The sequence below is a fragment of the Trachypithecus francoisi genome, unplaced genomic scaffold (assembly GCF_009764315.1).
Source record: "Trachypithecus francoisi isolate TF-2019V2 unplaced genomic scaffold, Tfra_2.0 Lachesis_group8, whole genome shotgun sequence".
Classification (NCBI taxonomy): domain Eukaryota; kingdom Metazoa; phylum Chordata; class Mammalia; order Primates; family Cercopithecidae; genus Trachypithecus; species Trachypithecus francoisi.
Genome location: NW_022681473.1, coordinates 122,054,086 through 122,072,530, shown reverse-complemented (window position 1 = coordinate 122,072,530; position 18,445 = coordinate 122,054,086). Strand labels below are relative to the sequence as shown.

At 45.5% G+C, this 18,445-nt stretch overlaps 1 protein-coding gene across 1 annotated transcript in view; it reads left to right on the top strand.

Moving 5' to 3' along the window:
• Window positions 1–18,445, top strand: part of NCAPD3 (non-SMC condensin II complex subunit D3) — a 70,906-nt gene that overhangs the window by 47,633 nt on the left and 4,828 nt on the right. The window contains 9 exon segments of the mRNA XM_033208130.1: window positions 1,105–1,343; window positions 2,204–2,283; window positions 8,826–8,963; window positions 9,278–9,411; window positions 9,690–9,889; window positions 13,290–13,400; window positions 15,404–15,601; window positions 17,003–17,169; window positions 17,433–17,572. Coding sequence (XP_033064021.1) covers window positions 1,105–1,343; window positions 2,204–2,283; window positions 8,826–8,963; window positions 9,278–9,411; window positions 9,690–9,889; window positions 13,290–13,400; window positions 15,404–15,601; window positions 17,003–17,169; window positions 17,433–17,572 — 1,407 coding nt within the window.

The window sequence follows — 18,445 nt, the reverse complement described above, 5'->3', positions numbered from 1 at the left end:
TTGTCTTAAGTAAGCCCAGCCATGGGAGGGTGTCAGGGGCTGCCGAGCCTGTCTGTGTCTGCTCTCGGCCATATGGTTCCTAGAGGTGACTCTGATCTGAGTGCTCAGCTCTGCCTAACCACGTGCTGGTCATGAGAGCCCTCAGGCTGACAACACCCCGAGACGGTAAGACTCAGGTACTCTCTAGAGGGTCTAGAGGGAGCTTTTGCTTTTTAGTATGGCTATGTTAATTTATTACAATTATCCCTGTTTCTGTAATTTTTTTCAATACCTTCACTTGACTTTAATACTCCTGCAATTTTTTTATACTCATAATGCAGCACCACAAAGTCTATTCATCAAGAACTGTGCCAGACGCTGCACTGAGTTCTGGAAATGAAGAAATAAATTTTCCATAAAAGGAAATGGTTTATTTAATACTTTCCAGAACTGGGTAGATGACTATTTACATATTTCTCCATGAACTCAAACAATTTTTAATCTTGAAAACACTGACCTCTATGCTGGGAATTGTTTTTTCCCTTTAGTGTGAGTGTATATTTCATGCTACATAAGTGATTCATTTTTTTGTAATATTAATTTTCAAATACGTAAGAATTGCAAAACATTTTCCAGGCACAAAAGAAACCTACAAACAAAACTCAGCAGGCTTTTCAACTGTGAACAAGAAAGAAAGGGGACATGCATTCTTTCCTATTTACCTAGCTCAGATTTCACGTTCAGCATGGGGTAGTTAGCATCTGTAGAGGATATGTATGATCAGGAGTAAAATGTTTCATATCTCAGGCTTTGCTGATCATTCTCCAGGTAAGTGGATAACTGCGAAATTCAAATGCTGACTTTAAAAGGAAGATGATTTTATGAGTGTAAAGGAACATCCCGTAGTATATAACTCCTGGGGGAGTTTATTTCTCCTTAAGGTATTTTTATTCGAATATTCAAGATGGGTCTGTCTGCCTTTAGTTTTTTGTTGTTTGTGATTGTGGGCATGATGTTTTAACTTTGATTAAATAGAAGCCATTAGCAAGATGTATCTGGAGAAAATTCAGGAATGGAATTAGGATTTAGAATACAGTTGAGACATCTTCCTGTCTTCTGTGCCAGGTAAGCTGTGCTTACAGCATGAGGATTTGGCAAAGAAGAGCATCCCAGCCCTGGTGCGAGAGCTCGAGGTGTGTGAGGACGTGGCTGTCCGCAACAACGTCATCATTGTGATGTGCGATCTTTGCATTCGCTACACCATCATGGTGGACAAGTATATTCCCAACATCTCCATGTGTCTGAAGGATTCTGACCCATTCATCCGGAAGCAGACACTCATCTTGCTTACTAATCTCTTGCAGGTGCGTAGGAGGGTTCAACCTGTCCTTTCCCCTCCACCGTCGCTTCTGGTTTAAGGGAGTATTTGAGTAACATAGGAAATGTACTTGCTTTGTAGTAGAATCCAAAAATAGTTGTCTCATCTCTGGTCTGGAGTATTACTCTTCTGATGTTCAGCACAACCTCTTATAAACAGTGTTACTTGTGAATGTTCGTTTTGGGACTTTGTTCAGACATCCTGTCAAGCAGTGTGAAGTTTCATTTTGAAAATAAGTACCATGTAGAGAAAAGCACATTCAGTGGACAGGTAGTTCTAGTTTGAATTCTGTTATTCTTTTTTAACTTGGACAAGTCCACATTTCTGAGCTCTAACTTCTTCCTTCGTAAAATGGGGATCGTGGTGTTTGCGCTGGGCTCTGCGAGTCTAGTGGGATGTTTCCGTGTGCAGAAGAACGTAGTGAACTATAGAGCTCTTCAGAGCATTAGATATTTTTATACACTTTGAGGGTCTGTGTTTGGCCTATAATGAGGAGAACATAATACTTGATTTTTGAAGGGAAGGCCTTTCACTTAGATTGTATGTCTGCCCTGGTGTGTTCTGTATGCTCATCTTTTCATATATTATGAACTGTATTTATATTATATAGAGGGTGGCACCATCCCTCTAGTGCCATGTGCTTTGAGTCATTTTTCTCCTGAGGTAGAAGGGTGATGTTCTGTGCATATACTTCTCCCCACTACATTCCGACGGTTTGGAAGTGTGTGCCTGTGCACTGAGCCAGTGTGCCAGGAACAGACCGCATGGTGGGGGGAGTGTGGCTGGGAACAATGAGGCTTGCCCATGATGACACACTCTGAAACGTGCCGGCTTTTCTCTGTACAGGAGGAATTTGTGAAATGGAAGGGCTCCCTGTTCTTTCGATTTGTCAGCACTCTGATAGATTCACACCCAGACATTGCCAGGTAAATCTTTTCCTCACGTTAGACAACTGAACAGTTTACCTCATTTCTGATGTATGCTGGACTTCTTTTTTTTTTTTTTCAGATTGGTTTAGGGTTAAGTAGGATTTAGTGAGCTTTCGGTGGGTGCCAGAAAAATTAGCAGGTTTTTAAGATACTAAGCAATGTAACAAACCTTTATTTTGCACACAAGTTTAAAAGAAAATGGTTAGATTCATCATTGGATCATCTCAGCAGTGACTGCACTTGCTGACAGTTTGCTGTTCCTGAAGGAGCATGAAGAATATTATATGCTTGTTGTATTACACTGTATAGAGGAGCAGTCACTAGAAATTCACTGTTAATTTCTAGGCAAAAAGAAAGTTAATTTTGATAAAGAGCTGAGACTTTTAAGTGCAGAAATTTTAAGGAAGAAACTAGGAATTAAGATGAAATTGCACAATGTGGAATAAAGTGTACAGATGACAAGACTCCTTGGAAATGGGCAGTTCTTCAGACTTGTATAGTGTGGGGGAGTGACTTTGGCAATTATTAGTTTCTATCATTGCATCATTTTTTTAAAGATTTATTTTCAAGGGGCTGATAAATGGCCTGATAGAATTTGCTACCTTAGAGTTTGTTGTAACTAAATCTTTTTAAAGCAAGTCTGCAGTTGGAAAGTGGAATGTTGGATGCCATGGCAAAAGCCCCGCAGCGGGGAAGAGGTCTTTATAGAGCTCATTCACTAAAAATGGCTGGTAACAGTGGGTCCCTCTGGATCTCAATATAGCTACCAGTAATTTAGTCTGAGTTCCGTGGAAGTTTCTGCTCAGTTTTCTTTTTTTTTTTTTTTTTTTTTTTTTTGAGACGGAGTCTTGCTCTGTCGCCCGGGCTGGAGTGCAGTGGCCAGATCTCAGCTCACTGCAAGCTCCGCCTCCCGGGTTTACGCCATTCTCCTGCCTCAGCCTCCCGAGTAGCTGGGACTACAGGCGCCAGCCACCTCGCCCGGCTAGCTTTTTGTATTTTTTTAGTAGAGACGGGGTTTCACCGTGTTAGCCAGGGTGGTCTCAAACTCCTGACCTCGTGATCCGCCCGTCTCGGCCTCCCAAAGTGCTGGGATTACAGGCTTGAGCCACCGCGCCCGGCCTCTGCTCAGTTTTCTTTAGGTGTAATTTTCCAAGGAGGGGGAGCATTTCACATAACAAACCAGTCAAACTAACATTCTGCTTACTGCTGTCTAGAACCAGAAGCAAAAAGTTAAGGCTGTCGCCTTTTTTTTAGATAGCTTCGCACACCCTCTCACCTTTACAGCGTGTCCACTATACTGACTCTGAGGGCTTTCGACACAGTGCATGGCCCAGGAGAAGGTGTAATCAGACAGGCTGGGAATGCTTTCAGGTGATGCACCTGGGAGGTAAAATCAGCTACTTAACCTGCATTTCCTCATTTTTCCCCACTGTTGTTAGCTCCTGTACGTGTATGTGAAAAAGAGCATTAATCAATGAGTAAACTATATGCAGGATTTGTACATATGGGTGTTCAGATCATCAATCAAATGAAAAGCATAGATATACTTTATAGTGTAGTAAGATTACCAGGGCCTCTTCTAGCATTTTAATACTTCCCCCTTAATCTTTCCCTTTTATGTCTGCATTCTGGGTTTGTTGAAACCATGGTTCAAATTAGATTTTCATGATTTTCAGCTTTGAAAAGCTGATGACTACATTTGCTAACTATAATTTAAGTTAGTCTGTTCTCTGAAATTTTTCCTTTTATTTTTATTTGACGTGTAATAATTATACATATTTATGGGATAGAGAGTGGTATTTTGATACATGTATAGAACATGTAATGATCAAATCGGGGTAATTAGCATAATCATCACCTCAAACATTTATCATTTCTTTGTGTTGGAAACTTTCAAAATCCTCTGTCCTAGCTTTTTGAAAATAGACAGTAAATTATTGTTAACTATATTCACCCTACAGTGCTGTTGAGCATTTTAACATACTCCTCCTGTAATTTTATATTTGTTAACCAGCCTTTCTGTACCCTTCCCAGCTTCTAATAACCACAGTTCTACTCTCTGCTTCTATGACCCTACCCTTTTTTTTTTTTTTTTAATTATACTTTAAGTTCTAGGGTACATGTGCATAACGTGCAGGTTTGTTACATATACATATACTTATGCCATGTTGGTGTGCTGCACCCATCAACTCGTCAGCACCCATCAATTCATCATTTATATCATGTATAACTCCCCAATGCAATCCCTCCCTCCTCCCCCCTCCCCATGATAGGCCCCAGTGTGTGATGTTCCCCTTCCCAAGTCCAAGTGATCTCATTGTTCATTTCCCACCTATGAGTGAGAACATGCGGTGTTTGGTTTTCTCTTCTTGTGATAGTTTGCTAAGAATGATGGTTTCCAGCTGCATCCATGTCCCTACAAAGGACGCAAACTCATCCTTTTTTATGGCTGCATAGTATTCCATGGTGTATATGTGCCACGTTTTCTTAATCCAGTCTGTATGACCCTACCTTTTTTAAACTCTTGCATATGAGTGAGAATATGTGGTATATATATATCTTTCTGTGCCTGACTTTTGATTTTTAGGCCAAAGGCTATGCCCAGGCTGGAGTGTAATGGAGCAATCATGGCTCACTACAGCCTCGGTCTCCCAAGTTCACGTGACCCTCCCACCTCATCCTCCCAAATAGTTAGCTAATTTTTTATTTTTTGTAGAGTTAGGTTCTCACTGTGTTGCTCCTGAGCTCAAACAATCTTCTCGCCTCAGCCTCCCAAAGTGCTGGGATTAGGCATGAGCCACCACCCCGGCCTGTATGACATTTTTAATTGCTCATATAAACCCCAAATTTGGAGGCTACAAAATTCTATGATCTGTTTTCCTGTCTGCCCAATAGCTGGTGGCCTTGTAATCACAGGGCGACAGTCAAGTAATAAGCAGATTATTTCAGTTTAACTGGGCACTGCCACAGGAGTACAGAGAGGCAGGGCCAGAAGCTCCAGGCAGGACAGCGACTTAAATAATGGGCCATTGAGATAGAAAAGGGGGCAACAACAAGGATGGCCTGGTTTGGGAGAAAAGGAAGCAAGCACTCGACTGTCTGGAGGGCTTAGTGAAGCCATGGAACAATCGGAATGGGGTCAGGGAGTCAGGAGCCAGATCACTGGAAGGATCAGCAGGGCAGTCATGAGTGGACTCTTTGATCTCCAGTGTGGCAACAGGGTCCAGGGCGTGGCTGCACTGGTGACTCAGGGTCCAGATGGGATGCTCACTGGAAGCAGTGAAGTCAGGAAAGCAGAAAGTTGGGGCATTCAGTAGCTCATCTGCATGGGGAGTTCTACGGGGATTTGGAATGGAGAGGAAGACTGGGAACCAGGTAGCAGAGAGCACAAATGGCAGATGGCGGGAGCACTACAGGGAGGTGGAGATGGAGGCCGTCTGCAGGTGCCACAGCAGCCTGTGTGCGTCTTAACCAGCAGCCAGCCCACACTCCCCGCACTTCACTGGACCCACTTCTAACTATCTTCCAGTGTCAGAGCACTTTTGGCAACGCACTATTTGGTCCACACACTATGTATAGGCTTCCTGAGGGGCATGAATTTGGTTGTTATTCCCCATCACTAGCACCTAAAAAGGAACTGAAACCAAGCAGACATGCGGTGAACATTGGGTGGGTGAACATTGGGTGGGTGAAGGCAGGAAGGCACTGGGCGTCTGGGAATTGTGCTCCTCATCCTCTGACTGAGGGATGAAGCAGCCTCCCTTTGGGAGGGCTGAGAGAGAACTGGTGTGCTTGGAGGACAGCCGGCCCACGTTTATAAAGAGGAAGCATAGGGAGTGCCCTGAGAGTCGGCTATGGAGGGTAGGGCCTGATTCACTGTGGAACCTGGAGTGTAGAGTACATGGAGGAAGGAAGCAGCAACACAGGGATGACCAGGGTCTAGACAGACCATCGTAGGTGCTTGGATTTGGGGTGGTGGCCAGGGAGAACTAGGGTGTAGGAAATACTGCTTCAAGCCTCAAGTAGAATTCTGGTACAAATGGGTCTGAGCCCCGGTCCTAACCTGAGATAGACATGTGTTGTAGGCCAGGTCAGGAACATGAGTTCAGCATGAACTCATGAGTCTGCCTTTATTGAGCAGACACCCTGCTTCAGAATGGCATTCAGCTCATGAAGAAATCTGAAGTCAGATTTTTATGTTTCCTACTAAAGCTGAAAACAGAAGTGGACACACGGCTCTTACCTTGTGGCCTTTTGGGCTGTTTGAATATCCTGGATTTTGATTCTTAGTAAGAAGAGTAATAACTTCTTTTTACAAGGCTGTAATAAGGTAATCAGATTTAGCTGGTCTTCCCTTTGTATTCCATATAATTCATGCAGCCCGTGCTGTGTGAAATCCCTAGACCGCATCCCTGAGTTGTTGGTGTGGGTATGTGTGTTCTTAGTGGTTGTCCTGAGGGCTGGGGAGAGGATGCTGACCGAGCTCCCAGTTTACTAAGATTTGTTGAGAGTCTTGGAGGTTTCCTAATCCACATATCTGGAGAGTGCTCTCTCTTGTCACTCTAAAGGAATGTTCTAGGAAGCATTACTTGTAATGTTAATTTCTCCTAACTTTTCAGCAGACAAACAGGAAACAAAACAGTCCCTCTTCTCCAGTTAGGAAGCTTGCAGGATCTGTGCATCTTAATCTAATCAAGGCTGAAACTTGCCATTTTAATAAAGTCCCAGTGAATACAGCAGCCAAGATGAGTTGTGGGTATCACACATTGGCTGTGGCTTTCAGTTTCTCTTGCTGGAAAGCTCTGTGACTACATTATCAGCCCTGAGCGTGTGAATCCTGGCATGGTTTTATGTTGCTATGGAATTTATTTGTATAGATGGTTCAGCAAGTTTTTCACCAGGGCTTAAACTCCACAGTATCTTGCCTGTTGGTCACCTCCACCCACGTGTATTTTTGACCTAAACTGAGTCGACTGGCGTTGACATCAAGTCAAAACTCAGAGTGCACCCTCTTCTTGTGGAAGATTTGCTGATTCTATCTGGCTTTACATTTTCGTATATGTGACTTCATTTCTGAGGAGGAAGTTTGCATAATGTAGAAACTGCCATGCCAGAGTGGATTAACTAGAATGAAATACCCCAGAAGATAAATTCTTGTTTGTTGGTGGTTTTTCATTCCTGTCCCAGATTCCTGTTACCACAGTAGCCCGTGTTTAGAAAGAACCTCATCTGACACCATGACCCTTGCCTCTCAAACACGGGTCATTAAACAACATGATTTGTACAAAACATAACTGACGACGCTTAGATCAGACAGGTGCTTCTAGTTGTCCTTAATTGAATTTTGCCTCATGGAATTCTCATTATTAAATACAGTTTTATTTATTTTGTTTTCATATTTCTAGGTCAAGCTGCTCCCTTATTTCCTAGGTGAATAGTCAAGGTGTAATTATCTACAGTGGAATTTTTATCTAGGCTTACTTCCATCATGATTTCTCATCTACCTTCTCTGATTTTTAATTGATACGTGTGCTGTGAACACAAACTGATTTGAATTTTGGCATAAGGAGCACCACTGGGGAAAGGAGAGGTCAGTCTCCTGCACAGTCCCAGTGCCCTCCAAAGCTAGTGTCTGCTGTTCGGACAGTCTTTGGTGCTGCTCCTCTCCCAAGGAGAGCTGACTGGTGCTCCTGTGTGGGCGGAAATTGCATTTGAGCTCTGAGATTAAATTAAAACACTGGCGTTGACAGTGTGAATGGATCACGGTGAGCCCTGCACCATGTTAGTTTAACCCCTGAGCAAAAATCAGTGCTTTGGCCTTCTGTCACCTACTTTCGTGATGAACAGAAACTCTCCGGGGGCCTGTAGTCAAACAGTTTGCCTGTTTACATCTGTCACTGGAAATCTTCATTTTGGTGGGGTCCTGGTGGCATCTGTGTCCCATGTGCAGCATTGCACCGATGTGTTGAGGGCGTGGGTGGAAGGAGAGTGCCTAGGGCTTGCTGGTGATTTCAAAGCACATTGAGTCAGTTGCTTTGCAGAGGGAGCTTGTCCTCCTGATCCAAACTATGAAGCTCTTGTCATTAATCCTTATTCTTGAAAAAAGTTCCAGTTAGTAAAATTGTTTTTTGTTCATAATTGTGGGCAACAAACTTGAAGTTGGGAGGTGAATGGCCGTTGTCATTGCATCAGTCCTGTAAGACCACTGACCTCTAATTGCAGAAGCGGCTTTGGGGTTACGTTGGTTGATTGTTTTCCCCGCTTGCACTGCAGCTAGATAACAACACCTTCTGCTGGTTTTGAAAGGAAACCTGGTGGGAAAAAATACACTTGGGTTAAAAAGCAAGCTGTGGAGCAAGGACAGACCAAAGAGCGGAGTTTCTGTCTTCTTTGGATCCGAGGGAACTATTTATTGGGATAGATTTTGAATCCCTGCGCTTACGTACAGCTCTCTTCTGCTCAGCAGAGTTCTTGGTGTATTCAGAGACTATTGGTGTGTAGCAAATGGGTCTCCCTCTTTGTTTCTCTCACCTTCGCAGCTTCGGGGAGTTTTGCCTGGCTCACCTGTTACTGAAGAGGAACCCTGTCATGTTCTTCCAACACTTCATTGAGTGTATTTTTCACTTTAATAACTATGAGAAGCATGAGAAGTATAACAAGTTCCCCCAGTCAGAGAGGTCAGTGAAGCAGCTAAGGCTGTCTCCTTGTATCTGGGTAAGAGCTGGGGGAATCTGGGGAAGGTTTGGCTCTTTGCATATAGTGGTTAGACACAGACCCTGCTCCAGGTCTTTACTGTGGCCTGGCAGGATGGCGTAAGAAAATGCAGTCGTGAGAATTGCTTCCTAAGGGCAGTGCCTGCGATGAGCACTGGGATCTCTGTAGTGCACTTGAGTCTTTGGTATCCAGCTTTTAGGATGCAGTTAAAATGCAGTGTTAAATCCCTTACACCTGTGCCCACGTGATGCAGTAAAATTGTCCTATTCTGCCACAGAGAGAAGCGGCTGTTTTCATTGAAGGGAAAGTCAAACAAAGAGAGACGAATGAAAATCTACAAATTTCTTCTAGAACACTTCACAGATGAACAGCGATTCAACATCACTTCCAAAATCTGCCTTAGTATTTTGGGTAAGCCCAGTGTGTGTGGGAGAAAATGTGTGTGTTAGCAAATGAAATGCTCTGTTGATGATGGCCCAGCAGGCCTCTAGTAAGGGAGACCCTGGCACTGCAGGAAGACCCCTGTCATCTTGTCCTTCTCTGGCATCAGCTGTGCCCCAGACAGAACACCCTTGCAAGACCCCCTGACAGCCTCAGACAGCCCCAGTTGTGTGAATTACACCTCCTCTCTGGGCCACAGCATTTCACAGAAGCGCACATTTCTCTCTCTCTCTATCTCTCTCTCTCAGCGTGCTTTGCTGATGGCATCCTACCCCTGGACCTGGATGCCAGTGAGTTACTCTCAGACACATTCGAGGTCCTCAGCTCAAAGGAGATCAAGCTTTTGGCAATGAGATCTAAACCAGACAAGGACCTCCTTATGGAAGAAGATGACATGGCCTTGGCAAATGTAGTCATGCAGGAAGCTCAGAAGAAGCTCATCTCACAAGTGAGTGTGCAGTTCTCCTAAGCTCATCTCACAAGTGTGCTCCTTCCCCGAAGCTTATCTCACAAGTGAGTGCGCCCTTCCCTCCAAGCTCATCTGACAAGTGAGTGTGCCCCTCCACCTAAGCTCATGTCACAAGTGAGTGTGCAACTCCCCCTAAGCTAATGTCCCGAGTGTGCTGCTCCCCTTAAGCTCATGTCACAAGTGAGTGTGCCACTTCCCTAAGCTCATGTCACAAGTGAGTGCAGCTCCCCCTCAGCTCATCTCATAAGTGAATGTGCTGCTCCCCAAGCTTATCTCACAAGTGAGTGTGCAGCTCCACCTCAGCTCATCTCACAAGTGAGTGCACCCCTCCCCCTAAACTCATCTCATTAGTGTGCAGCTCCCCCAACTTTACCTCACGAGTGCGCCCCTCCCCCTAAGCTCATCACACAAGTGAGTGTGCCCCTCCCCAAGCTCATCTCGAAAGTGAGCATGCCCCTCCCACTAAGCTCATCTCACAAGTGGGTGTGCAGCTTCCCCTAAGCTCAGGTCACAAGTGAGCATGCCACTCCCCTAAGCTCATCTCATGAGTATGCAGCTCTCCCTAAGCTTGTGTCACAAGTGAGTATGCAGCTCCCTCAAGCTCATGTCACAAGTGAGTGTGCAGCTCCCCTAAGGTCATTTCATGTGTGAAGTCCCCCTAAGTTCATTTCACAAGTGAGTGTGCAGCTCCCTAAATTCATGTCACAAATGAGTGTACAGCTTCCCTAAGCTCATTTCACAAGTGACTGTCCCACTCTTCCCACCATCTACTGGCTTCCCTGTTGTCCCTGGAATCCTGGTGCCATGCTCTAGTGCTGACTTCTTTCTTACTAGTGGCTTTAACTCTTGCCAGGTGGTGACGGTTCTCAAATCTGTCTCCTGCTCCAGCATTTCTCATGAGCCTGAGCTCAGGTCCCCCTGCTGCCAGGACGTGCTCCAGGTGTCTCTGACTTACTCTGTCAAAACTCACTCGGTCATCTCTTCTTTCTGCTCTGCATCTCCTCTTTCTCCCCCAGTTTATGGTGCTCCTGCAGACTGGAGTCTGGTGTGCCAGGCTGAGGCTTTTGTTGGCAGGAAGTGTAGAATTTGGATCTGAATGACTTTGGGGCAGAGCTTGGCTGCCGCAGGCCTCTGCAGGCCTGTGTTTTTGTCCTAGCCTGGATTGCCAATGTGTATTTCCCACCTGGCCCCGGAAGGCCTTTGACCCCAAGGATATAGACTCTGATAATATCTCGCCACAAGATGCTGCCTGTTTTCTCTTACCAATCTATCTCTGTAGTTCTGACCTTATTTAAGCTTATCCTATTTCCATGGTTTCCTTACCACCCTTTCTGTTTCTGGTTTCTTTCTGTCACAGGCCACGTCCCAACTTGCTGCGAGAGCAGTCTTCTTTTTTTTTGAGACAGAGTCTCCCTCTGACGCCCAGGCTGGAGTGCGGTGGCGCAGTCTCAGCTCACTGCAAGCTCCGCTTCCCGGGTTCACGCCATTCACCTGCCTCAGCCTCCCGAGTAGCTGGGACTGCAGGCCCCTGCCATTCTGCCTGGCTAATTTTTATTTTTATTTTTATTTATTTATTTTTTTTTTTGAGACAGAGTCTCACTCTGTTGCCCAGGCTGGAGTGCAGTGGTGCGATCTCTGCTCACTGCAAGCTCCGCCTCCCGGGTTCGCGCCATTCTCCTGCCTCAGCCTCCCGAGTAGCTGGGACTACAGGCGCCGCCACCTCGCCCAGCTAATTTTTTTGTATTTTTAGTAGAGACGGGGTTTCACAGTGTTCGCCAGGATGGTCTCGATCTCCTGACCTCGTGATCCGCCCACCTCGGACTCCCAAAGTGCTGGGATTACAGGCGTGAGCCCCTGTGCCTGGCCCAGCAGTCTTTCTTAAGTACAAATTTGATCATTTTATTCTATCTGAAACAGACTAAAGGCAGGTTGACTGTGAGGGGTGGCAGGAAGCTTTTGGGTGATAGATGGTGAGTGGTCTGTGGTGCTGGTTATTCCATATAGACTTTTGTCAAAGCTCATGGAACTGTTTAAAATAGGTAAATTTATTACATATGTTATACTTCAGTAGTGAAATGTTTAAAAACTATGCTGGTGGCTTCCTATCATCTTCTGAATAAACCCTGATTCTTCTTTTTCAAGGTGAACAGAACTTCTGGTGTGCTTTCCACCTTTCCCATACCTCCCTCCGTCTTCACCTCCAACCTCGCCACTTAAAATTGCCATCTGCACCTCAGTTGCGAGCTGCACCCTGCTCCTGTGCTCTTGCCTCAGGGTCTAATGTCTACAGCGCCCTCACCCACCCATCCTCCCTTCTCCACACATCCTCAGGACCATCCATCAGATGGCCATGCACTCCTTAGGCATCCCATCTCTGTACCTAAATTCCCTAACACCCTGCCCCTTCACACCTCTTCCCTTGAGACAGGCACTATCCAGAAGCGGCTGGAGGGCAGGGGTGCTTGGCTTCATTTTGCATCCCCAGAGGGTTAGCTCTTTGCCTGAACAGAGAAGGTGCTTGATAATACCTGTCAAGTGGATGCGTGGAAGCCACTTCTTAAGACTGTTCCTGAACATAACATCTGGGTTTATTAAATTGCTTATTTCTCTACCTGTTGTCCTCCTGTTTCAGGAACTCTGATAAGACTTTATAGAAATGAGTGGTTTACAAGGAAGAAGCATATACTAGTGACTTTAAATGAGAAGGAAAAGAGTACTTTCAGCTTCAGGAGGAGAAATCTTGCATATGTGGGCTACTAGAGTGCTTTTTTTTTTTTAATTTAAAGAGATTCACTGCAGAATATTTGTGGTTAGTGACCATTCAAGGTAAAGTGTGAAGACTTGGTCAAATCGGTTACTATACATATAAATTCATAGTATTTTGTAGATGTGTACAGACAGCGAGAGACAGCTGGCTGTCTTCATGCTTAGCCGTTTTTAGACCATTGTCCCTTCACCAGCAGGAATACAAAGTGTCCCTCTGGGTAGCCAGAGCCAGCTGACTTCTGTTCCAAGGGGAGGGTGTTGAATTGAGGACTGAATGTGGAGCCAGAGCCAAGGTCCCTCAGGGTCTTCTGTGGAGATTTGGGGCTTCTGTCAAAAGCTACTCAACATGTTTCTAAATTCTTTTTCCCCATTTAGAATATATGAGTAGTATTTGTCCCCACCCTATCTTACAAAGCCTTTGGAGTGTTTTGAGGTAATGCTTACAGAGTCTCCCAGAGAAAAGCAGAGGTCCTCTGCATCCCCAGGATCATAATGAAAAGCAAAAATAATCTTATATAGTGTGCTAGGGTGGCTCTACTCAAGGAACTAGATCAAGGAGAGGCCTTTGTCTTTCAGAAGTTCATGCATCTAAAACATGTCTTTGTGTTACCAGGTTCAGAAGAGGAATTTCATAGAAAATATTATCCCAATTATCATCTCCCTGAAGACTGTGCTGGAGAAAAATAAGATCCCAGCTTTGCGGGAACTCATGCAGTATCTCCGGGTAAGGGTGGAGCCTGTGCTTTTGTGGTGGGTGTCCTCCTACCCGTTCATTACTTAGGATCTTCTGCCAGTTATGACGGTGGAGGCAACCAGTGAATGATTAGAACCCCAAATTCTGCAAACCCAGCATTACCTTGGTAACTGCTGTGGAGCTGGGGGTTGGCTGTGGGTTCCACCGAAGCCACTCCTTCCCTTGGATGCACAGCCAGGGCTGTGAAGAGCCCCCCACTGTGCCAAGCAAGTCTTCCCTTGATGGAGTTCGCGTCCATCTGGAAAACTTTCCCAGCTGGGGTCAAGAACACAGTCATCTTTGTTCATGCTGCTGGGGGTGAGGTGAAAGTGGGCCTTCGGGTTTGATTTCAGGGCGCTTACCTTTTGCACTGACTCAGATTTACAAGGTCAGGAAATAACTGCCCTGCAGGAGTTGCCTTGGGAGCTGCCGTCACCGGGCTGAATTCTTTGTCAAGCAAGGGGACCATGAGGAGCTCAGTCTGAACAAACCCAGGATGTGTTGACTTGCAGGGCAGACCTAAGTGGGGCCTCAGATCTTTCTGGCAAAATCTTTTACTAAGAAATAAATGCAACGTAGTTTTTATTTAATTCAGCAGTTATATCTCTGTTCACATTATGTGTTTTTCTTCCTCAAAAAAATGCTACAATTTTTTTTCCACTAAAGGCCTCAATAAAAGTTACACTGAATATACATTTTCAAATAGTTTTTTATACTAGGAAGCTAAGGTAGGAAAGATAGTCTCATTGTATGATTAAAAATAAAAACTTCCAAATATTCTTGTATTTATTGCCCTGCTTTAGACCCTAGAAAGGAAAAAAAAACACTTAGATCCTACATAGACTACTTAACACTTAAGAAAAATAAGTCAGCCGGGCGCGGTGGCTCAAGCCTGTAATCCCAGCACTTTGGGAGGCCGAGACGGGCGGATCACGAGGTCAGGAGATCGAGACCATCCTGGGGAACACGGTGAAACCCCATCTCTACTAAAAAAAAATACAAAAAACTAGCCGGGCGAGGTGGCGGGCGCCTGTAGTCCCAGCTACTCGGGAGGCTGAGGCAGGAGAATGGCGGGAACCCGGGAGGTGGAGCTTGCAGTGAGCTGAGATCCGGCCACTGCACTCCAGCCTGGGCAACAGAGCGAGACTCCGTCTCAAAAAAAAAAAAAAAAGAAAAGAAAAATAAGTCTTCCTCCTGCTTGTGAGCTCACACCCAGAGGACGGCCACACGCTGCTTGTCGTCAGCAGCCTCCAGGAGTCTCTTCATTGGCCTGTGGAACCCACTCCTAGTGGCAGCTGGAAGAGTGCATGGATTCCTTCTCTCTGTTGAGGCTTCCCTCCTAGTTGGAACTGCAGGGTCTTTTTCTCCCTGTTACTGTGAGGTGGAATGGTTCTTCCTCTTAGCAAAGTGGTCTCGCCCCGGCAGCCCTCTTTAAGACCTAAGGATGTTCTTCCCTAGGTATGAGAAAAGGTTTTCTGTAAAATCTTCAGAAGACACAGAGATGGGATTTGAACCTTAGCTGTGATCCCCTGAGAGCCACTGGGGAGGCTGATGTGGACAGAGGAGCGGCTTTGAGATCCGTGGCATCCCGGGGCTTGCTCCGGAGCCTGTGTCTGAGCATGTCTTTCTCCCGCTGGGAACCTGGGAGATCGCCCGCTAACTGCCAGACAGCCAGGATGCTTCCTAAGAAAGTGAGCTGTTAGTTACTCACACATTTACCTGCTCATGTGGCCAGTGGTGTCTGCTCCAAATTTACCATTGTACTGTTAGTCACTGGAATGGAAATCGTCTGCCTTCAGTAATGTCAGTCTTATTGTTCCTATTATTATTTATCAAGTCATGTTGGGGGACTTTTTTCTTTTTTAACTTGTACGTTCAGGGGTACATGTGCAGGATGTGCAGGTTTGTAACATAGGCAAAGGTGTGTCGTGGGGGTTTAGGGCTTACTTTTTTATTCAAGAAAACATGAAAGGATGCTCCTGGGTCTGTTTTAGGAGGTGATGCAGGATTACCGAGATGAGGTCAAGGACTTCTTTGCAGTTGACAAACAGCTGGCATCAGAGCTTGAGTATGACATGAAGAAGTACCAGGAACAGCTGGCCCAGGAGCAGGAGCTGGCAAAACATGCAGATGTGACTGCTGGACGGGTTGGAGGAACGGCTGGAGGTGCCGAGGTGGCACCTGTGGCACAGGTAGGTGTGGGGCCCACTGCGCTGTGACCAGGCAGTCCAGTCTGCTGTCTGCTACCAGTCTGTTGTCTAGCACCTCTCAAAATCTCCGTCATCAGAGGTTAGTCAGCCCAAAGGCCTCAAGAGTGCTGCTTGTTGGCTGCTCCCTTGTGCCTTTCTGTCTGTGATGGATTTACTGTGCTCCAGACCTCCCTTCCACGAGGATGTGGTGCAGGAAGTGAGCTGGCAGCAGCAGTGGCTGGTGACTATAGATCCTAGGTCTGCCAGGGTGTGTCAGCGTGTTCGCATCTTCCCCCAGCACGCCCTCTCGAGAGCAGACTGGCCCATGGCCATTTCTAGGAATAGGTGCTGCTCACTGTCCTGAGGAATGCAGGCAGATCTCTTGTAGAAAAGACCAATGAGCACAAAGTAGTGTACTCCTTGTTCTCTTCTGTCATGCCACAGCATCTACAAGTCGCAGCTTTCCCATAGTATTCTGTTTCTGAAAAGGAAATTCAACTTACCCAGCATTGATAAGGCTTCACAGTACATTGCTTATGGACTTGCTTATAGTATGTGAAGATTGTATTCCAGTAAAAGTGTTAAAATGGAGAAAGGGAACGGCTTGTACACTGTTGGTAGGGATGGAAACTAGAACAGCCACTACGGAGAACAGTATAGAGGTTCCTAAAAAACTAAAAGTAGAGCTACCATATGAGCCAGCAGCCTCGCTGCTGACTGTATAGTCAAAAGAAAGGAAATCAGGATGTCAAAGACATACCTGCACTCCCATGTTGATTGCAGCACTGTTCACAATAGCAAACTTTGGAAACAGCCTAAATGTCCGTCAGTGGATGAACGGATAAAGAAGATGAGGTGCATACATAAAATGAGCACTTTTCATCTATAAAAAGTGAGATCTTGTCATCTGCTGCAACATGGATGAATCGAGAAGACATTGTATTAAGTGAAATAAGCCAAACACAGAAAAACAAAGATATGTATGTTCTCATTCATATATGTGAACCAAAAAAGTGGATCTCAGGGAGTTAAGAGAGTGGATTTTTGGTGGTTGCCAGAGGCTGGGAAGGGGTGGGAGAAGGGGGATGAAGAGAAGTTGGTTAATGGATACCAAAATACAGTTAGATAGAAGAAATAAATTCTAGTATTCAGTATAGTGGAGATATTATAGTTTAACAATTTACTGTGTATTTCAAAGTAGATAGAAGAATTGGAGTGTTCCCAACACAAAGAAAAGATACTCATGTTTGAGGTGATAGAGATCCCAGTTACCCTGATTTGATCATTACATTGTACACATGTATCAAAATCTCACATGGACCCTAAAATATATACAACTATCATATCAGTTTTTAAAAACTTAAGAAGTATTAGAAGGTTCATACTCTGTATCTTGTCTACCAGGTTGCTCCGTGTTTAGAAACAGTGCCAGTTCCTGCTGGCCAAGAAAGCCCTGCCATGTCACCTGCTGCGAGCCAGCCCTGCACACGCAGGGCAAGTGCTGGCCATCTACCAGTGTCATCTCCTACACCTGAAACTGGGCCGTTGCAGAGGTTGCTGCCCAAAGCCAGGTAAAGAGCCCCTGGAGGCCACATCAGGGCTGGTTCTCTGTGGCGATGTTCTCAGAGGCGTCCCTGCCACTCCCACCAAGCATGGGCAGGAAAGGCATTGTCATTGTCGGGCCTGCCAGCCCACTCCGCACTCTGCCCTGGGAGGTTTGGATGACTGTGGGTGAGGGATGCGCCAGAGAGGAGGCACGTGGGGACAGGGTGCAGCACTGTCACCTCTGCAGTGGTCTGCAGCGAGAAAGTCAGCGGGTGGCTGTTCTCCACAGATCCATGTCCCTGAGCACCATTGCAATCCTGAATTCTGTCAAGAAAGCTGTGGAGTCAAAGAGCAGGCATCGGAGTCGGAGCTTAGGAGTGCTGCCTTTCACTTTAAATTCTGGAAGCCCAGAAAAAACGTGCAATCAGGGTAAGCCTTAAATTTGGTGCCAGACATAGTAGAGCATTTACAGATCAAGACATAGAATAAGACTACTTCTCATTCCTTTCAAAACGGTTTGTTTTCTTATCTTTAAAACAAGTAACATTAATTGGGCTTTTAGGATCATGGGTAATAAAACAATGCATATTTATTCTAGGAGATTTGGAAAATAGAGTGAAAGATGAAACTTACCCATAGCAGTGAGGCATTCCTTCCTCCAGCCTTCTGTTCCTCTTACAGACGTGTTTTGTTTGTGGAATTGTGATCTGTGTGTGTGTTGTTTTATGACCTGTTTCCCTGCATACTTAAGTCAGATGTAGCTTCCTTGAACTTTTCTTTCAAACCTTTGCTTCCAGTGGCTTTATAGCATTGTGTCTGTGGGAATAACTTTTTTTTTTTTTTTTTTGAGATGGAGTCTCGCTCTGTCGCCCAGGCTGGAGTGCAGTGGCCAGATCTCAGCTCACTGCAAGCTCCGCCTCCCGGGTTTACGCCATTCTCCTGCCTCAGCCTCCCGAGTAGCTGGGACTACAGGCGCCCGCCACCTCGCCCGGCTAGTTTTTTGTTTTTTTTTTTTTTTTTTAGTAGAGACGGGGTTTCACCGTATTAGCCAGGATGGTCTCGATCTCCTGACCTCGTGATCCGCCCGTCTCGGCCTCCCAAAGTGCTGGGATTACAGGCTTGAGCCACCGCGCCCGGCCGGGAATAACTTATTTATTACTATCCTGTTCTTTGAAATGTTGGTGATTTTCAATGTTTTCATGTAAATACTGGCACAGTAAACATGCCTGTACATATAGCCTTGTGTGTATGTAATCCTTGGGATTAATTCCCAGCGGTCAAAGGCCATGGATATTTTAAAAT